Here is a 20,690-nt window from a genome sequence, read left to right as displayed (position 1 = left end):
CTGATCTTGTTTGCATAGGCACACCCACTCGCCTGGCATGAGACAACAGCAACTCAAAGTGGTTACTTTGGCTGGTGTGGGATCCCCAGTTTTTTCTGTTATTGGGGCAGGAAGAATAAAGTTTTGTTACTCTGATTCTGTGAATCAAGGCCAGTGGAACTGTTGTATGACAGAAGGACTGAGTGAGTCCTTCACCATTACCTAAGTAGCACTTGCTTGACAAGGGGCATGGGTTACAAAACCCAGTGAATTGAGAGAGGATGGGCCCCCTCTGAGGGTTTGAAACACCAATTGTACTACTGCCTCTCTCCACTGTTGAATGTCAGAGCTAACTTTGATTCCATTAGGAGTCTAGTTACAGGCTGCTGAGCTGAATTCACTTTGGGCCAATGGTGCCCTAGCACTGGGGCTCCCCTACTATGAGCTGAAATTGCTAAGAGCTGAAATCACAAAAGAGCTAAAGTTAGTAAGCGCTGAGATCACTGAGTGCTGTGTTAACTAGTGGGGGTGCCTGAAGCTATATTGCTAAGCAGCTGGCGGAGCAATTTGTGGGGACAACTGGAGGAGCAGCGAGCGGCGCGGAGCCTTGCGGGACCGGTTGGAGAGGCCCAAGGAATGGCGAGCGGAGCTGTTTGTGGGGACGGCTGGAACGGCTCACAGGTCGGTGAGCGGAGCAGCTTGTAGAGCGGAGCAGTTTGTGGGACGGCAGGAAATGGACTGGCTCATGGTGAAGGTTGTGGCGGAACCCCACAGAGAGATGGCCAGCTGGCCTCGGATCACTTAAGGTGCCCCTTAACACCCTGCGTGCCCCCCCTTTTTACTCTGGGGCTGCACTGGCCAGGGACAGAGACTTTGGGGTCTGTTGGACTTTTGGGACTTTGGGTGGTTGCTGGACCCAAGAGACTTTGGGGGTGTTGGACTTTGGGGACTCTGGGAGATTTTTGGGTTGCTGGATTCAAGAACCAAAAGGAAAGGACACAGCCCAATTTGCTGGGGTGGGTTTTTTGCTCATGGCTTGTGTTATGAATCCTGTTTGTGGTGTTTTTCCAATTTAATGCTGATGTCATTTACCTCATGTTATTAAACATTTTCTGTTACACTCAGACTCCGTGCTTGCGAGAGGGGAAGTATTGCCTCTTAGAGGCACCCAAGGGGTGGTATGTAATTGTCCCAGGTCACTGGGTGGGGGCTCGAGCCGGTTTTGCATTGCGTTATTGAAACGGAACCCCTAGATACAGAACCCGGCCCTTGTTGCTGCCAACTTAGATGGGAGAAGGGTTACACAAATTTATTTTAATTGTGAGCGCAACTGTAAAAAGTATGTGAAGATGTCACTATAACTTAGAATAACATATGTTGATGGGGAAAAGTATGAAATGGGGAAAGAACAACAAATTAGTCCCAACAAAAAGGGCCTGTTGAGATGGTTCGAGGACTATGTTGAAATCATGCTTGGTAAAAACAGAAGATATGGAACCAGAAATTAATGAACCAAAATTGGTGTTTCGGATATTAGGTCTAACTGATGCACAAAATAATGAGGGAAGGACTTTTCCACCCATCACTCCCTGTTTGGGTCCTTAAAGAATGAGACTTTGGGTAGGAAATATGAACAACAGACAGAGGCTACTGGAGGGAACTTCACCACCCTGGCTGCCACACCCACCATTTCCTGGGACTTCGGCTCTTTGTCACCCTGATCCTGAGAGATGTCCCAACCACATCAGTCCAGAAAGAGGGACCTAAATATCATCATCACCCCGCCAGCTCCAGGTGAATCCCAAACATCACCTGCAACTACTCCTCCAGCCCATCTCAACTAGTTTCTTCTCTTTTATCCAAAAGGATAGTTTATCATCATCTTTCATACCATCTGAAACACTGTCAAACAAGAGGGTTTTTCCTTCTAAAACTCTCTCCGGTTAAAGGGAAAGGGAACAAGAAATGTTAAAATGAAAGCCTTACTTCACACTTCAAATGCTTTAACTATTTTTCTTTCTTTTCTATATCTTTAATAAAAGGTAACAAGGATTTTAATCCTGTTTTTGCCATAGCAGGCTGAGGTCTCCATATACCAAAAACCAAACCTAGTTTAACACTGTTTAATGTATGACAGTGACTGGGTTATATTAACACCGGCTTTGGCACATTTATTCCTTCTAAATTAATACAACAGCACCTAGCACAATAGGACTAGGTCCTGATCCCTGATTGGGGCTCTTATATGCTACTGTAACAATAGTAATAATTGTACAAAATTGTGTGAAGTTAGCCATTGAGTCCTGGTCTGACTGGAGCCTCGACCATTTTGCAAGCACAAATCACTGTGGGTGCAATTTATATTAATTAGACTTCTAACTACCAGATTTGAGATGTAATTAGGTAGTTCAACATTTAAATGACATTATTTACTCCCACAGTTCTTTCTGCCTATAATCAGGGCTGGCTTTAGGCCGATTCAGCCAATTCGGCTGAATCGGGCCCCGCGCTGCAGCTCTCCACCCCGCCCCCAGCTCACTTCCCCCTCCTCCCTTCCCCTGCACGCTCCGCCCCCTGCTCCTCCCCCCGCCCCTGCTTCCTGCGAATCAGAGGTTCGCGGGAAGTCTGAAAACAAGCAGGGGCAGGCAGGCAGGCTGGCAGCACCAGGTAAGCTGGGGTGGCGGGGGGTGCGAGAAGGGCTCCGGGGAGGCGAGGTGCGGCCCAGTCCAGCCCCGGCCAAGCAGCTCACTCTGGCCCCGGTTCTGGCCGAGTGCGCTGGCCCGGCCCCGGCCGAGCATGCCCGGCCTCAGCGACTCTGACCCGGCTCGGCTCCGGCCCGGCCCCCACGGCTCGGCTCCGGCCCGGCCCCCATGGCGCGGCTCGGCGTGCCTCGGCCCAGCCCCCGTGGCCAGCCCCGGCCCCCCAGCCGAGCACCCCGGCCTCAGCAGCTCTGACCCGGTCCGGCCCCCGCAGCTCAGCTCCAGGCCGGACCCAAGCCCCGTGACCCTGGCCAGAGCTCCGGCCGGAACGCGGCCCTATTCCTGGGGGCGGGGCTTGCAGCAAGCCCCGCCCCCAGGAATCGGGCCCCGCTCTTTCTAAAGCCGGCCCTGCCTATAATATTGATCTTTCGAAGATCATTCTAAAAAATCAGGCTACTGACGTCTCAACACATTCTTGTTTTATTTGGATAGCAAGTGCCAAGTCAGGAAATGTATGTATTTGGTGATTCTGAAACAGAACTCATTTTTTTTTTCTTACTGAATTATGAACCCTCTTCCTGTACTGAAAGGGAGTGAAAGTTACAGTTAAAGTATAGATTTTGTTGATACATGACGGACTGGAAGAAGAAACCAATATCTAAAAAAATCCTTCAGCCATACACAATAATTCATTTTCTGATGAGGTTTCAGTTAATCCTTACATTTTTTTCAACTGATTCTATATCATCAGTTAGTGTTACTTGTTAAGTATTGATAAGATGTTTCATCTTTAAATCAAGAGCTCTGATGTTTCAGGATTTGGTTTTCTGGAATCTTGACCTTTCTTGATAGGAAGATATTTTCTTTGATAAGATGATTTTCCTGGATGGTTGTGTGACATTATCTGATTAAAATATGACCATGTAGAGCATTGTTGCTACCACTGTTATATAATTGGAACAAATCTTGTACAAAGTATGTCAAGTAAGGTGTCTATGGAAAGATATTGCTGAATATGATTTTGCTATTTGTATGCATGTATCATTTTCGTATTGAAGTTATGAGCATTGGCTCTATACCTGTATTTCAAATGTTTGCTTCTGTGTAGCACCCACCAGGTATTTATCCAGCACATTTTGAAGGAACTATTCAAGTGAATGGCCCATTAAAGAACATTTAACTCACAAGGGAAGATGCCCATCTACAATTAATGGACTTTTCTGCTGTGACTAAGCGAAATCATGCACAGACGTGTGACTTGCCCATGTGACTCCAAACACCATCTTGATATCTGTAATTTTCCTTTAGTTGTGCTGAGGGCTTTGTTTGAAATAATGGATTTCCCTCCACATGGCAGAAGCTATAAAAGGCCTGGAAACATCTCCATTTTGCCTCTTTCCTGCTCAACCCTTTGAACTATGAACTTACACTAATGGGAGCATTCTAACCAAGGGACTGAGGATCTTCCAATAATTTGGAAGCAACCAGAGACTTAACAAGCCAGCAGTTTATTCTATCACTGCGACAAGCCTGATACAATAAATGCAAAGTTTTGGGATGTATTTGGTTCCTTTAACCAATTTTAACTCTCACCGTTCTCTCTCTCTTTTTATAAATAAACCTTTAGATTTTAGATACTAAAGGATTGGCAACAGCGTGATTATTGGGTAAGATCTGAGTTGTATATTGACCTGGGTGTGTGGCTGGTTCTTTAGGATCAGAAGAGCCTTTTATTTGATGAAATTGGTTTTAAAGAACCACTCATCTTTAAGTCTAATGTTTTTCGTGGTGATACAAGGACTGGAATGCCTAAGACAACTGCTTTTCTGACTTCTTGTTAGCCAGTGTGATGAAACAGAAGTTTACTTTTGTTGCTGGTTTGGTATATCTTATGGGAGAATAACCACCAGTTTTGGGGTGTGTCTGCACCCTTAATTCTCAGCAGTTTGTTTTAAATTTGATATTCTTAGTGGTAACCCACGAAGGCATGGTTACAGGTTGCCATAATGGATTCCACTTTACTTAGATGAAATCCATGGGTGTCCATCTTAGTCTCCAAGTGGAAAACTGATGCTAAAATTGTTTCCAAGGAAAACTGTTACGTATTTGTTTCCATAATGTAAAGCTTTTTCAGAATGGTAGTTAACCTACACTTACTACAGATTGTTCTCACAGTGGCTGGACCACACAGAGCCACTACTTCCTGGGCTGAAAGACTCACATCTGTTAGCCAATGACTGTAGCAAACTCAAACTTCTGTGTGAGCCACCCACTAGAAGGGGACAGAAAGCCAGACTGAGTGAACACATGTTACAGTAGGAGGGCAGAAGTAGCAATATGTAGCTGCTACGGTCAACCCACGCTTCCCTGGCTATTTACACTGAAGCTCAAAGCCAAAAAGTTGTCTGAGCATGTTGGTGTTGGAGATATTTATCAGGGAAATAATGTTGTGGGGCTAACAATGGTCCCAAATAAAATTAAAAAGGCAAAGAGCAAAGGTAAGACTTCAGTAAATGAACAAAACTCAATAGGTAAACTATCAAAGTCCACACATGTACAAAGTCAACAAAACCAAACATGCATGTATAATCTCTGCGTCGATGCACTGCATTTGGTCATTTATGTTTTAGATCAATCATCATAAACTGAGTTGAAGTGAAACTCCACAGCCCAGTCTCCTTAAACTTCGAGAGACTTTGTTACTGGTTCCTATAATCTCTAAAAAGGGCCAAACCAAATATCTGAATATCTTCAAATTTTGAGAAAGTTTGGATCCAGATGACAATTTTGCCATTGGCTTCACTGGGAATTGGATAAAGTCCCAAATTATTCCATTACTCTGTTATAGCCCTTGCTAGATAACATCAAATGCTAAGCCTAGGGTATGATGAGAAGGAATAGGTACATTGGATAAGGAAGAAGCTTCATACTCTGGGAACAACTGTAATCATATGTAAGAATCTCTATGATAAAATTGTATTCAGTTTCCGATAGGACACAATTGTGGTGCAGTAGACACTGGCCTGAACACAAGGCAATGCAGAGCCACAACACTCCTCCAGGCAGAACCAATCACAGTCTAATGTGCTAAGAATTCTCAAGCTGCACCAGTTCTCTCCAAGGGCAACCTACAAGCTCTGGCCCCATTCTTCACCTCTGTTGAGACACTGTGCAACTCTGGGTGCGTGCGTGCAGGGTGGGGGTAGTAAAGATGTTCCTTGCAGGGACATGACGCTGCATGCTGTGCAAGAGCCAGTCACAATTTGGCCGTCAGTCAGTAGATAAGCATTTCTGCATGGGCCCTGGGGTATTTATTTGATTCAGCCACCTCCAATAATTGAAACTGCTCTTCCTCATCATCTTTCTGCCTGGTGCAATTAAAATCCACAATCATGCTACATCTGTTTAGTGAAATTATCATCTCCGGTGCATCCTAGAAATAAAAGAGCACTCCTGGTACAGAAGGTCTACATGCTGTATTGATGTGAGTGACACACTAAGCCATGTTGCCAGTTGATTAAATAAATCCTTCTTCAAATACAAACAGTTGCAGGAAGAACTGACAGATGTATATTTTCTTCTGGGACTTATGAAACCATCTGGCTTTGTGATTTCCAGATGGACGTTTCAGAGCGAGTTCTCACTTTGAGATTTTAAGGTATTCCATAGATCTGTATTTCCTTTTTCAGATTTGTGAGCTAAAGTATCCCCAGCATTGAAAATTATTGCTGACTAATGAAAATTGAATTTATTAGATAGTAAGATGTGTATTAGATTACCAAAACATTCCCTTAATAAATTCATTCTATTAAAAGCTGTTGCATGATTAACGAAAAGAAGCCCTTCAAAGCAGCGTGGAGAACATCAGACTTCAACAGCTTACAGCAAACTATAATGAGACAATTAAGCCATAAAATTGTTTTCAGTCCTGCTTTTGAATTTAGTTGCTATATTTAACTTTATGCCATAAGGCAATCTCTCAAAGTTGCCTTTCTGCTGTTTCAGAACAACTTGCTTGAAACCCTTATTGTAAAGCCGGACAAGGACAAATATACTAGTACTAAGGACACTGAAAAGCTCTAAAAACCCAAGTTATAATATAAGAAATGATAGAAGCTCAAACAGAGATACATAACATCAAACAAAAGAGACAAAACAAGACAGGTATTTTAACAAAATAAGAGGTTAAAAACTCTGGGGAGCATACCCGTTCCCAACTCAAACAGTTAAAAAAAAAAAAAAAAAAAAAAAAGGGTTCTCTCATCTTTACACTTGTATCAGGGCCTCTGCTCTCCAGACTCTGGACCACTCCACAGAGCCTTCCATTAGGTCTTTCATAACCCCTGATATTCCTCATCTCTGAGAGACCAGGCTCCCTCTTAAAGCCCCACCCTTGGAGTATCATCATGGGATGCCTGGTTACCTGATCCATGAGCCCGAGCCCAAGGGAGATGGATAACTAGATGCAGGTGAGGCTAAGTCAACTCCCCCTAAATGGCCTGCCCACTATATTACAGTGACCTTTGCACTCCATGGTCTTGGGGTTAGATGGGGGCTCTTTTGGTCACTGATGTAAATTAGAGCAGCCCATGGCTTAACTGGACAGTACATGCCCCCAGAGGAGCCATTTAATTGGTCCAGGATTGTAGTGAACTCTGTCCATAGCCTTCCACCCCAGACCATCCCCTATGCTGGGGGACTAGAAGCAACAGGTGTAGAGCCATTTAGGGCACTTGTATGTTACCTGGATCTATCCTTATGCAATGGGCTCCTTAGCTGGCAGCTTAAGCCAGTTTGTGCCCCATTTGCTCTGCCTTGTAATGTAATGAAGCCACCGTTTAAAAAAAAAAAAAATCACATGAGAGTCTCCCACTCTCCCACTAAGGATTGGGTTCCTTCATTTATTGTAAAACCAGAACACAGTACTCAGCTTGCGTAAGCAAGCCCCACACACTGGAAATCTCTGGGAATGGAGGGAAAAGAATCCGTCTCCCACACCATGGATATGAGAATCCCTCCCCCACTCCATGGACAGAACCACAGATCCACTAGCTCCAACCCAGCTTCTTTCATGCCTCAAAACCACCTGAGCGGAGACCCCTGAATGGTTCTGCTGGATCAGGCCTCTTCTAGGCTGCAGAGAACGGGGCAGGATTTGGCCCACATTTACCAGTGCACTGAGCATACTATTTGCTTTGTGAAGTTCATGACTCCCTCCAGATACTATTGCATTGAGGAAGACATGAGCTCCACAGGCAACCGGGTTCCTCTCTCTTCCCATTTCCCTACAGAACTTTTGAGCACAAGTGCTCTTGGTGGTCCTCAATTGTCACTGCTTTTTACTGCCCTTTGGAGCTTAAGAACTATTCACAGGGATCCTTTCTTCTGCCCTGCATAGATTTTATAAAGCATCATCCAGCCTAATAGACCTTAAACAGTTCCCTGTCAAGCCCTGATAACTTTATCAAGTGAGCTTTCACTATACCAATCGGTATGTCTACTGAGTAACCTCATATTCAGAGTAATGACCTGTAACTCAAAAACAGCTTGACTAATGTTATTTTTGCTTAGCAGAAAAACACAGTAGTCATCCTGCAACGAAATCCATTGTAACAAACCAGTACTAGATAGAACATGCAAACCTGCGACTAGAACTGGGTCTTTTATCTCCAAAGACTATAGCTTCAATCACCTGAGCTAGGGGAGAAAGACTTTTCTAGTCTCTCTAAACTGCCATCAATGGACAAATTGCTCATACAATATGATACACACCATAACCATTAGAGTTAGTCACAGTCATTAATAACTTTGCTTAATCATAAGCAGTTTTCTTCAAATATAGCCAATGCATCTGTTCTCAAGGAGATTTAACTATGTGGATGGTCTGAAGATGTAGCAACAAGTCATTTTTGCTAACAGGACACACAAATTAGATACAAGTCAAAACTTCAAATCAAAATACTTAATGACCTGTAAGTCAGAATCAGTTTGACCAATTTCCCACAAACTTAGTATGAGAATTCTTCTTAATCTTCAGAGTAACTGTTAGCCATTAATTAGTATTAGTAGTGGTCAACAGTGCCTTTTCAGGAGAAAAAAGTTGGAGTTATTTCTATGCATGAATAGTTTAATTTTACTGTGTACAATAATCTCTGTATCCAAACTGAAATCATTCTTTCAAAAATTGTTTTCTTTTCATTGAAGAGCCTGCCACTATAAATACTATAAGAACAACAAAACTGAAAAACACAGTTTTGGCAAATAAAAATGATCTGAGAGTTAATATTAGTAGTAGTTTTTCCATCTGCTACTCTGTTTATTACTGACCTTCACAGCAGTCCTGCCACAATCTCAAATCAATCTTTGGTATCTCACTGCAGCTCATGTATCCCTGAGGGTAGTCTGCCTTTAAGAAGACATCAGGCTGGACCTGCTGGATGTTGTCCCCATTGTCACAGAGTACACGTGCCAAAGAGGCCTGCTTCAGCTGAGTGAGTTGTGCCATTGTAAACACTCCAGGATTTTCATACCAAAACCTAGTCAGCAGGCAAAAAGATAGGACATCAGGGATCTGCTGCCTCAGAATTAACAGCATGTCAAACAGTGATAATGAGGCAAAGATAAGAGCAGACAGAGAATGCACCATATGGAAGGGATCACATTTGTTCTCCAATTAAATTTACTTTAATGGCTTTCATGTTTTATCAAATTCTTAAATGTTATGATCTTGAACTGTTACCTGGGGTATGTCTACAACACTGCAAATGGAATTGTGACTGCAGCATGCATAGACGTACTGAGCTAGCTTTGATCTGACTAGCTTAAATAACAATAGCAGTGAGGCCCTGGCCACACAGGCAGCAGCACAGGCTGTACAACTCCACCTGGGACTCAGGGTATATACTCAACTGGCTAGCCAGTGCTGCTGCAGCAGCTTCACTGCTACTGTTATTCCAGCTAACTAGATGAAAGCTAGCTCAGGTATGTCTACATATGAAGCAGTGAAGATGTACCCAGAGTAGAGAGATTGGGCATACATGATGATGAAGCATGTTACCAAACTGGAGTTCCCAGCATTTCCTGTATCATAAATAAATGTTTCAAATTGTGCAGCATTCTGACATTCAGCGTTCAAATGTCAGCATTCTGATATTTTATATAACGGAAAATATCAACATACCAAAAAAAACCCAACCAAACAGCAGCATATAAGTGACAAGAATCATGCCTGCCCCAAATCAGTCTCATGATAGGATCTCATATCCCATTCTCCTTCTGCATCTCCTCATATGTTTGCTAATTTCAGGCTTCAATCTGAGACGGGCTGAGCTGAGATCTGGTTGAAATTTTTTCAGTCGTCTTAGCATATGCGCAACATGCCTCATGTGGCACATGACCAGGATTCTTTACTGAATTTGGTCCACTACTTTTTTCAGTTAAGAGAGCTTTTAAATAGCTTTTTACAAATATTTTTTCATGTAAAACTATCGATCTCGTTTGAAACATTTGTTTTTTGTCAAAAATGCCATGCTATTATTTTTTTCTAAAACTTATTAAAAACATGTTTAAAATAGAAAGCCCTATTGAAATGGTTAATTACATTTATCATTTACCAATACCCAGCACACAAACCATTTCAATAATATTTGTAAAAAAAAAGTGTTTTAATTGTGAATATTTTCAAATAAATGGAAAAATGGATCCATTCCAAATCCTTAGAAATGAAAAAAAAGTATGAATCATATTGCAAAACAAAGACAAAGCCCTTATATTATAAGCTCTTTATGACAGGGACAGTGTGTTTTAACATGTTAGTAAATCACCATGCACTTCACAGTACTGTGCTATTTAAATAAATAAGTAAATAATATGCTAAATGCATATGTTTCACTACTCTCCTCTCTTGATATGAGACAGATTTGCTTAGCTCTTCTAGGTCTCCTTATTTAAAAAAAAATAATTTTAAATTTTTGTTTTTAAAAATATCACATTTTATTGTACTGCAGAGAAGTCATGGAAACAACAAAGGGTTTATTCCCGATCTGAACTGGAGGATATACACTAGTACTGGAGTGTTCCACAAATGAGATAAATACTGCTCTCAACCCTCCCCCATCCCGCTAGGGAAGTTTGGTTGGATCAGCAATGGAGTGGGTCTGGTGAGTACTTGTGCACAGCCATGCTGGAGCACTTCCTCTCCATGCACACTCCTGGTGCCTCAGAGTGCATGTAGGGAATGTGCCTTCAGGGAAGGGGAAAGTGTTCACCTCCTCCCTCTGCTTCCCATTGGCTTGCTCAGGGTGTGTATGGGGTAGCTGATTGGCTCTCTTGGGCATCAGCGACCTTCCGTACTTCAAACCCTGCTGGGGCAGACAGGGTAGAAGTTTGCATTCCTTGCAGCATCATGGATGCCTGTTTTTAGTTTATAGGAATAAGAACAGGAATTGAGTATTAGAAAACAATCTGGAAACGTCTAGCGGGTGCTGTGCAGACAAAAGGCTGGAAGGGCCAGCTTCCAGAGGAAAACAGTACAAGACTCAGGATATGGCTGGTGTACCTACTAGCCTATAGGGAAGGAGATACCTTAAGTGTTCAGGGATTGAGGTATCCTTTGGAGAATCATAATTCCTCCTCATGCGTGGGAATGGCAAGATCATTTAGACCTGGGCTGAGACTTAGGTTTAAGCTGAAGAAGATCAAATGAAATGGATTGGTTATATGACATGAGGCCATTTAACCATGCACTGTATCCAGTAAAATGTCTTGAATTCAAGGAGCATGAAGGTGGTTGATAGCCCCCTTTGGTTAAAGTTATAAAGTTGCAGCCTGCTTCCTTAGCATCCACCCGTTTCATTCACCTGCATGTCCTGATCAATACCAATAACCTAAAATATATGACAGCTTTTTAATTTTAGATTTAGTAAACACTGGCAACAAGGGCAAATGATTACAGGGAAAGAGGGTTAGAAGCTTGTCTATTGTCCTACAAATATCTCTGTACAACTATAAAGAAATTAGTAAAAAAAATCATTTAAATCTAAAATCATTTAGTTTTAACATTTCTTCACTTTTGCTGTCAGCTGATAAACTGTAGCTGATTTACCAGTTTAACAATAAAAAGCCCCAACATCCTTAGATTCTTTCAAGCCTCAGTTATGATGGACTCAAATACTATTGTACGCTATGTTAAATCTGAGGTATATTATGCGTGTAGGCACCCTTTATTAGCGCGGCCTCTGAACTTCATTTCTAGTGTTCCAGTTGGGAAAATCTTGAGCACTGCAATCCAGCCATGGAGACTAAAATTCCCATGATGCCTTGGGTGAAGAGAGAATGCCCACGCGCGGTGGGCTCCATTTTGGAAAGGTGCTGAGATTGTTTTAGTGGAGCTCTGTCCATAGATGCTGATAATCTGCTGTCAGGAAGCCAGAAGCTGCTGCTGAAAGCCTGCTGGAAAGATTTTAAATAGGGAGCCTCAGGTGTGGATGGTGGTTTCACTGGACACAGGGCAGAGATTGTTGCTGTTCCTAGAGCTAACTGAGGTGGACTTGTAGTGACGTCAGTATGAGTAACCACCACCCTTGTTTGGGAAAGTGCTTGCAAGAGAAGGGGACAGCAAAGAGACTTTAAGGGGGAGGGATAGCTCAGTGGTTTGAGCATTAGCCTGCTAAACCCAGGTTTGTGAGCTCAATCCTTGAGGGGGCCACTTGGGGATTGGGGGCAAAATCAGTACTTGGTCCTGCTAGTGAAGGCAGGGGGCTGGACTCGATGACCTTTCAAGGTCCCTTCCAGTTCTAGGAGATAGGATATCTCCATTAATTTTTTTTTTAAAGGGGTTGTCTGAGTCTGAGAGGAGGCAGAGTGGTCTTCTCATGGAACCAGAACCCAGGGTTGCTGACATTTGGTTAAAACAACTCCAGTCTTCAGAGAGGGTGTGCAGCTTGGCATGATCCCAAATTAGAATTGTTCTGCCCCTTGTTGCCTTGGCTGGACTGATTCACCAGACCACCAGAGTGCTGTCTCCAGCTTCAAGATCTTCAAAGTGTACCCATGCACGGAAGAGTTTAGAACTCTGAAATCCAGAGGAGTGTACCCTCGGGGGAGGTGAAGGTTGCAGTGTAAATGCAAGTTAGATAAGTTTCCTCTACTACTGAATATTGTATTTGTTAATTGATTTATTGAATTGCCCCCTGCTGATTTAACTGAGTAGTCACATTCAGTCTCAGTCTGTCATGCCATGTTTCCTTAAATTGTTAAGTAAAGGTGTGTTAACTTTAATATCAATGTATAATGGGTGTATATTGTTTTATAATTGGTATTCTTAAAGTAGAGCCATTGCACAGATTAGCTCAGGTCTATTCCTGGAGCCTCCCAAGGCACACCATTGAGCGTGTACAGGGCCCAGCCAGATGGAGGCCCCACCTATTTTAATTCCCTTTACAAGTAAAATGACTGCAGCAGAGGGGTGGACAGAGGATTCCCACCTATCCAACATCTCCACTGGGAGACTCAGGATCTCATTTACTGTCAACAACATCAGGTGCCTTGACACATAGGTGAGTGTTGCCTGCTCCCAAGTAACCCAGGGAGGAAAGGATGATTACATTTGTATGGTATGCAACTAGATTAGCATTTTATGGACACAACTATCATGCAAACCTGATTACCTATCTCCATCCCTGAGACGTTGAAACTGAGTGACAAAAAGGCACATTAGGGTTGGTCCCACTCTTGTACCAGGAATCAAGTCCTCCACCATCAGAGCTGGCCAAAAGTCGATGTTCAGTGGTGTACCATACAGCCTAGAAAAAGAATCCAGGTAAAACTCACATTACAAACATGGCGCTAGACTGGCATTTTGCTTCAGGCTCATTCTCTTTGGAATGTAGGTGTTTTTACAGAGGTTACTTAATCATTACAAACTTTTTTTGAAAGTCAAAACACACACAATGATTTCTCATCAAAAGAATTCTTATGATCTCACAACCTCCAAAAATGTTTTTGACCTGCTCACTAGGCAGCTTCTCAGATTTAAGATTTCAAAATGTGTCTGAGACACAGTGAAAAAAAATATTGGGATGAGTAGATCCAGCTCAGACCCAACATTGCCTTCCTCTTTGAACACTAAACAGAATAAATATACATTTTTCAGCAACATTATTTTAGTAAAGAAAACAGCAGTTCTAGTCAGGGCCGGCTCCAGGCACCAGTCCAGCAAGCAGGTGCTTGGGGCGGCCAATGGAGAGGGGCGGCACATCCGGCTCTTCGGCGGTGGGTTCCTCAGTCCCTCTTGGAGCAAAGGACCTGCCGCCGAATTGCCGCCGAAAACTGAAGCGGCGGCGGTAGAGCAGATCGCAATCGCAGCTTTTTTTTTTTTTTTCTTTTTGCTGCTTGGGGCGGCAAAAACCCTGGAGCTGGCCCTGGTTCTAGTGGATTTGGAATCTAAAAAAAAAAATTTGCAGTATATTAATAAGGGAGACCAATCACTTTGTATCTAGATCAAGTGTTAAAAGACATAATATTTCTAGTCTGTAAAACTAGAAAGCCAGTGCCTCCCGTATTCTTTAGTTTTAAATTGACTGATTATTTTAATGAAACTGTTTCTCTGGTCAAACTGTACAGGGAGACTTTGGCAAACCAGTAAAGTCCTTAAAACCACCATGGCTTATTGTTAAAAAGCAACCTAGTCAGCAGCTGTAAAGTGGCCATGCAGTTTGACCAAGGCAGGAGGGGAGGGGGGTTTAGGGTGCCTCAGAAAGGGGAGCTTGACCCCGCGTCCCTCCTGATAAGAATTGTGTTAAAGTTGCTGATACATGTGTTTTAAAAGAATAGGATATGCCCCAGGAATGTCTATTGAGGTCTCAAGGTTGCAAGTTCTGAAAAAACCCACACCTGGTTAATCAGTAATCAGAAGGAGCCTCTTGCTTGCCTAGTGGAACTGTTTGCGTGACAAGTTTTCTTTAAGGGACATGTCATTGTATTACTGATGTATAAATAAGGGGAAAAAGCTTGAGATAGGTGGGACTCTCCTTTGGGGGGGACTCTTCAGGACTGGTCTCTCCCTCTGGATGCATCTTGTGTTCCCCACTGGCAGATGGGCTGCCACTGTGCCACTCGAGAGCCACACTCAGCTTTGGTAATTATCAAGGGTTGGGGGTGTTTTACTAATCTTGTTGTAGACGTGTGTAAGTGCTTGAGGCTAAGCAAAGTTTAGCTTTAAGTAAAAGCACTCGTGTTGTCCTGTTTGTGCCACCCATCTATCGGTCGGACGGCCGTGTCTCCCCTGATTTATTTCCTGACACCTCCTCGCACAGAGTAAAAGTTACCAAGAGCTTTGGGTTAAAAAATCCCCGGGTAACACTACATACTGCTTTGATTTTTAATTATATGAAATCCAAGACAGGATCTCGGAATACTGCAATTTAATGATTAATGTCATTCATTAACATGGATAATAAGTACACCTCTACCCCGATATAACACTGTCCTCGGGAGCCAAAAAATCTTACCACGTTATAGGTGAAACCGCATTATATCGAACTTGCTTTGATTTGCCGGAGTGCGCAGCCCCGCCACCCCCCTCCGGAGCACTGCTTTACCGCGTTATATCTGAATTTGTGTTATATCAGGTCGCGTTATATCGGAGTAGAGGTGTAGTTGCCAGAAGATCAGGAATAGAAATTATACAGGAGATTTTCTACATCCCAATCAAAGTAGATATATTTCTAAAGTGTTCCTAAAACATCAGACAATGTGGATTTTTAGTAATCACATTCAGCAAAATAAAGGTATCAAATATCTGCTATTGCTCTTGATGCAAAGAAGACCAGCAATAGGGAAATCTTGGACTATTTATTATTTTTATTTGTATTATGGTAGCATCCACAGTGTGTGAGGCACTGTTCAAACACACAGGGCCTGATGCAAAGCTATTGAAGTAAATGGCAACCATTCTAAAATGGATTTTAGATCAGGCCAACAAGGACCCACCCGAAGAGCTCACAGCTCAAGAGAAACACAGTGACAGGTGAAGAGTGTTGGAGAGGAGTTATACATATAATCACATTTCTTCATTATTTTTATGAGGCCTTTCCTGCTTTGAAAGTACTTTTCTCTTTAAGTAAAGCAATGATGGAGACCTAACATTTATGTCTTATTTATCCTAGCTCAGAAAGACACACATAGGCCAGGTTCTCGGGTGCTTTTCAGACACTTTGTGCTGCTCACGAGGCGGAAAGGTGTTGCAACCTAGTCACAAATTCCCAACAGAAAATTCATTTGGCATATGGAAACTCCCTGCTGGGCATAAATATTCCACAGGTAGGTCTGCACCTCTGTTCACCCGCAGCACAGGGAGCGTGGCAGGACAGAGCTGAGCAGAGCATCACTAATCCTCCACTAATACAGGGTTCTCATTAAAGACTGTACATCAGTAGCAGAAATTAGAATATTCCAGCAGCAGCTCTACCAGTGGTGTAGGAGCCAGGGACAACCTTCAGAGTCAAAGAGCCAGTCTTTGCCCCACCCCAGCCCATCCTGCATCCCCCTTCTGCTCTGAGCAATGCTCTGATGCGGGAGAGAGCCCATTCTGTTATCTAGACTTGATACGCTCATCACAGCTTCTTGACTATGTCCATTCAACTGAGTATGCTCTAGGAATTATTTTGGGGGAGTTCTATGGCCAGTGTTATACATGAGGTCAGACTAGTTGATCACCGTGGTCCCTTCTGGGCTATGAATCTATGAGTAACAGTGTAGGATAGATATAGCATTATTTTGGGCGGTGATTGCTTAGAAAGGATATATAAACTAATGGAATTACTTTATTTTTAAATGGAACAATATGGTTTCTTGATTTATATGTTCACATTTATAGCTGGCTATTTTCTTAAATAAATCATTAGTAACCACATAATAAATATCAAAGCCAATTTGCAGCTTTAGGGACTGACCACCTCTCATTAAAGTTCATGGAAAGAGTCCCATAGACTTTAGTTATTTGTGGATCAAGCCCTAAAGGATAAAGCTGTCAATTTGTAGTCTTTTGTTATTGACAAGCAGGGCCGGCTCCAGGCACCAGCAAAGGAAGCCGGGTCTTCAGCGGCGGGTCCCTCAGTCCCTCTCAGAGGGAAGGACCTGCCTCCAAATTGCCGCCAAAGAATGAAGCGTTGTGGTAGAGCTGCCACCGAAGTGCCGCCAATCACAGCTTTATCTTTTTTCCTTTTATTTTTTGGCTTCACCGCTTGGGGCGGCAAAAAATCTGGAGCCGGCCCTGTTGACAAGTATTCCAACTAGCACTTCTCACAAATGTACTTCTGGGAACAACGTGCCTGACAGACATTCTTCTTTGTTAGGTGGCCTGAGGTTTATCTTGCATTTCCTATACATATATTATGCTATTTCTATTTGTAAAATTTTCTGTTATAGGACTTGTTCTCACTTATGACTGTGAGCTAGTCTGAGTTTTCTGTAATAAGGCCAATTTCTGTTCTCAATTTTCACCATGTTCATCTGCCTAAGGGAAAAAAAACCTATATAGTCACAGCACACAAGCAGCACAATATTATATTTCTACATGGAGTTTCTTCTTCCCGCAGCTGGGTTTTCTACATCCCTTTATCTGTCTTTGAGGATCCTTTTTGTTTCCCCACCCTGTCCCTAATTCACCCATCTCAACTGAAGACTGAATGGATTTCATTGGTTTCATCAATGTTACACCTGGTTGGAGAGGATCACTGTTCAGTAACCACGACAACTCACCCCCTTCCTCCTCTAGAAAGCAATGCAGAGCACTCAGTCTGTACTGGCCCAGGGAAATGAGACCAGAGAAAAGTAGTGCTCTTTGTGCAAGATAATTACTGCTAATTCTACTCTGAAACACCTTAAAAACAAAGCTGTAAGGATTTCTTACACCAGGTACTTGTTCTAGATTACTTTAGTTAAAACCACTACTGTCTTGAATTATTCCTAACATTTTATTCCTAATAGGTTATTGACAAAAGAGGAAAGAACTAGAACAACAGGCCTCTTGGGGAACAATTAAAAAAAAAAAAACAGAGGAAAGATGATTATTTTTCTCAAGAGCATTTTCCCACTACTTCGGCTCAAGTTCTAACAATAATTACACTGAAAAAGATGTTGGGAGGGTGGACATGGAAGGCAACAGGGCATGTTACGCGTGGAGCAAGAGGGAGTGGAGAAAGGAGTGTGAGAATGAAAACTTTTCTTTTGAAAAAGACTTTATCGGCTTGTTGACTTGATTCAAACTTGTTAGCACTAAGACCTGAGATTGTAATATTAGCTCAAATGAGGAAAATTGTATGGGGATATACAGTGCTTAAAAGTCATAACTGAATAAGATAAGTGACTCTTCAGGACTTTTTTTAAGCTACAAAACTAACTGAAGTCCTGAAGTCACACTGGATAAATGAATGTGTCTCTACTGGAAAAACAGAAGAGATGACAAACAGAAATGATCAAAAGATATGTAAAGTTTCTGGGTCAATAACTGGGTAGGTACCTGAAGTCAATGAGATCTGCTGGGTTTTCAGCACTTTTAAAAGACAGACCCACTTATTTATGGATTCAAAGCCTAACTTTAGGATTCTCTTTTCCAAAATCTTGGCACAAGAGACTACAGTACTTAATGGATAAACTAACATTCAGAGTATATACTCACAGTTCTGAAGTAACAGAAACACAAACGTGAATAAATACAACTCAGAAATAACAATATGTAAGGGAAAATTACACTAGGAAATAAAATATAAAATGATTTACTGAAAAAAAAAAAAGACATTTTACCTGGGATAAATGTGTAACAATTTGCAAATACTTTTTGGGCTGCAAATTTGCCATGAGGGTATAAAAATCATATTTACTACTACAAATGACAGTATTTCCCCATGAAAAATTAATGTACTTACATGTAAATGTTTCAGCATGTGAGAGTGTGAAAGTGAAAATGAACAGATCTAGTTATAAAAATGGGCTTTAATGAAAACTCCAGATCTGAGCCCTGAACTATGGGGAAGGGAGTGAGATCAAATTTTGTAACTGAATTTGACAGACAAGTTTCCATCTCTGTTTACAAGTACCACATACAATGGAACTGTGTTGCTAAATGTTGACCACTTTTGCTCTTAGCAGATTCTCAGATGATTTAATCTCTTTTGGTCTTCGTTACTGGAAAAGGTGATTGTGCAACCTTCATCTTGCTCAGAAGCTTGCTGTAGTAGAATTCTGAAACTTGCAACCACGGTCTACATGTTTTAGCATACTGACACTGGCTGCTCAACAAAAATATTCACCTTTATATTTTGGTTTTGACCTGCCCGGTGTGTTTCTGACATCTAGACACATTTCATTCAGGTTATGTTCCACATTGGCACCTTTTAAAGTTTCAATTTTTAGTCATAGAATCATTGAATGACAGATTTCTGTGCCTATGTTCCAACTCATTGAAATAAATAGCTTATCTCAAAATGCAAACCAAAATGCCTTATCTGTTTATAAGTCACATCTTAAAGCTTTCTTGTTCACTGTTGCATTTTTATCAGTAATGAGAATTGTTTTTGTTTTATACACTTTTCTGCACTTTGAAACCAATGATGCATACAGTGCTACATAAAAAGCAGTAGTGCTGTATATTTTTTGTGTAGAATTATACAATTTTAGATTCCAATTGCAGTAAACAAATTACTTACACATTCAATATGAATACTTTTGAGTGCATTTTATTTGCACAGGAGGAAATCAATGCACAGTATTGATTCACATAGCATTACTGTATTTTCCACTCCATGCATCTGATGAAGTGGGTTATATCCCATGAAAGCTTATGCCCAAATAAATTTGTTAGTCTCTAAGGTGCCACAAGGACTCCTCGTTGTTTTTAGTAGTACTAGTGTTTCAGATGGAATTAAATTCAGGGCTGTTAGCTACGCTGCTATTTTTAGCTCACTAGCTCAATCAGAACTATCATGGGTATGTCTGTCCAAGCTGGAAATTACACCTCAGTTTCCGTGCAGACATTCCCTTAGAGAACAAGAAGCTAACTAGCCATGTCATTGACCTCCCCCATGCTTTTTACAACACAAAGGGAAGGTTGAGTCGCTATTTATTTTGTCAAGCTCTCGAGAGATCATTATAAACGATTATTACTTCCTTATTTCATCATATTTAGAGGCTGGTGAAAGAAAACATAAGTTTAAAAAATCTGCTATACTACATTATCTCTATAATGTGTTATATATGTTAAAAACCTCTGCAAGCCATGTATAGCTAGTGAGACTTTATTCTAGTAAGAAGGGTTACATACATTTTCTTGGAAATGCTCAGAGCCTTCATAAAAAAAAATCAAATCCCTATATTTCTCCATAAACATAAGCAAAAAGATAGAGCGCCAGTCACCTTAGGTCAGCAGTGTGAATCCAGCTTAGGTCAGGGATGACAGAAAATCATTACCATCTGACTACTGTTTGTTAGCCTACATGGAATGAGTTCATCATCACAGTCCACTTCCAAATGCACAGGTGTTTGCATCAGAAAAACCAATAGCGTTAGTCATGAGGGCACTAATTATCAGTATCATTGGAAGTCCAACAGAGAAGCAAATAGGCATGAAATATGACCTATCATTTCACTTTTAATTATGGTCCCTCCAAGTTAGGGTTGAGGCACGATAGAGAGACTAGAACCACATTAACACGGGGAAATGCTTTCTGCCGTACTCATTCTGCAACAGATCTTTAGTAAGGTCAATCTAGCATTTGCCATTTAAATTATTATTATTTATACCACACAACCAACATCCTGTTTGCTTGACTAAACAAAAGCACTTTCAAGCTAGTATTAGACATAACATCACTGGGTTGGGGGGAAACAAGACAGTAAGGAGGAGACTGCAGGAGGAAAGACAGGGGCAACTCATCAGTGAGATATTATTGGAACTCATTGAGGACTAATGTACTATTTGGTGGAAATTTGTTCCATTACCAGATCATCACAAAT

At 41.8% G+C, this 20,690-nt stretch overlaps 1 protein-coding gene across 1 annotated transcript in view; it reads right to left on the bottom strand.

Annotated features, from left to right (window-relative positions):
* PXDNL (peroxidasin like) overlaps nt 1–20,690 on the bottom strand; it is a 307,717-nt gene that overhangs the window by 34,229 nt on the left and 252,798 nt on the right. The window contains exons 18-19 of the mRNA XM_054016741.1: nt 13,346–13,480; nt 9,006–9,214 (exon numbers count right to left, since the gene is read on the bottom strand). Coding sequence (XP_053872716.1) covers nt 9,006–9,214; nt 13,346–13,480 — 344 coding nt within the window. The remainder of the gene's footprint in view (nt 1–9,005; nt 9,215–13,345; nt 13,481–20,690) is intronic.

The sequence above is a fragment of the Malaclemys terrapin genome, chromosome 2 (assembly GCF_027887155.1).
Source record: "Malaclemys terrapin pileata isolate rMalTer1 chromosome 2, rMalTer1.hap1, whole genome shotgun sequence".
Lineage (NCBI taxonomy): Eukaryota > Metazoa > Chordata > Testudines > Emydidae > Malaclemys > Malaclemys terrapin.
This window is presented reverse-complemented; position numbering and strand designations above follow the sequence as displayed.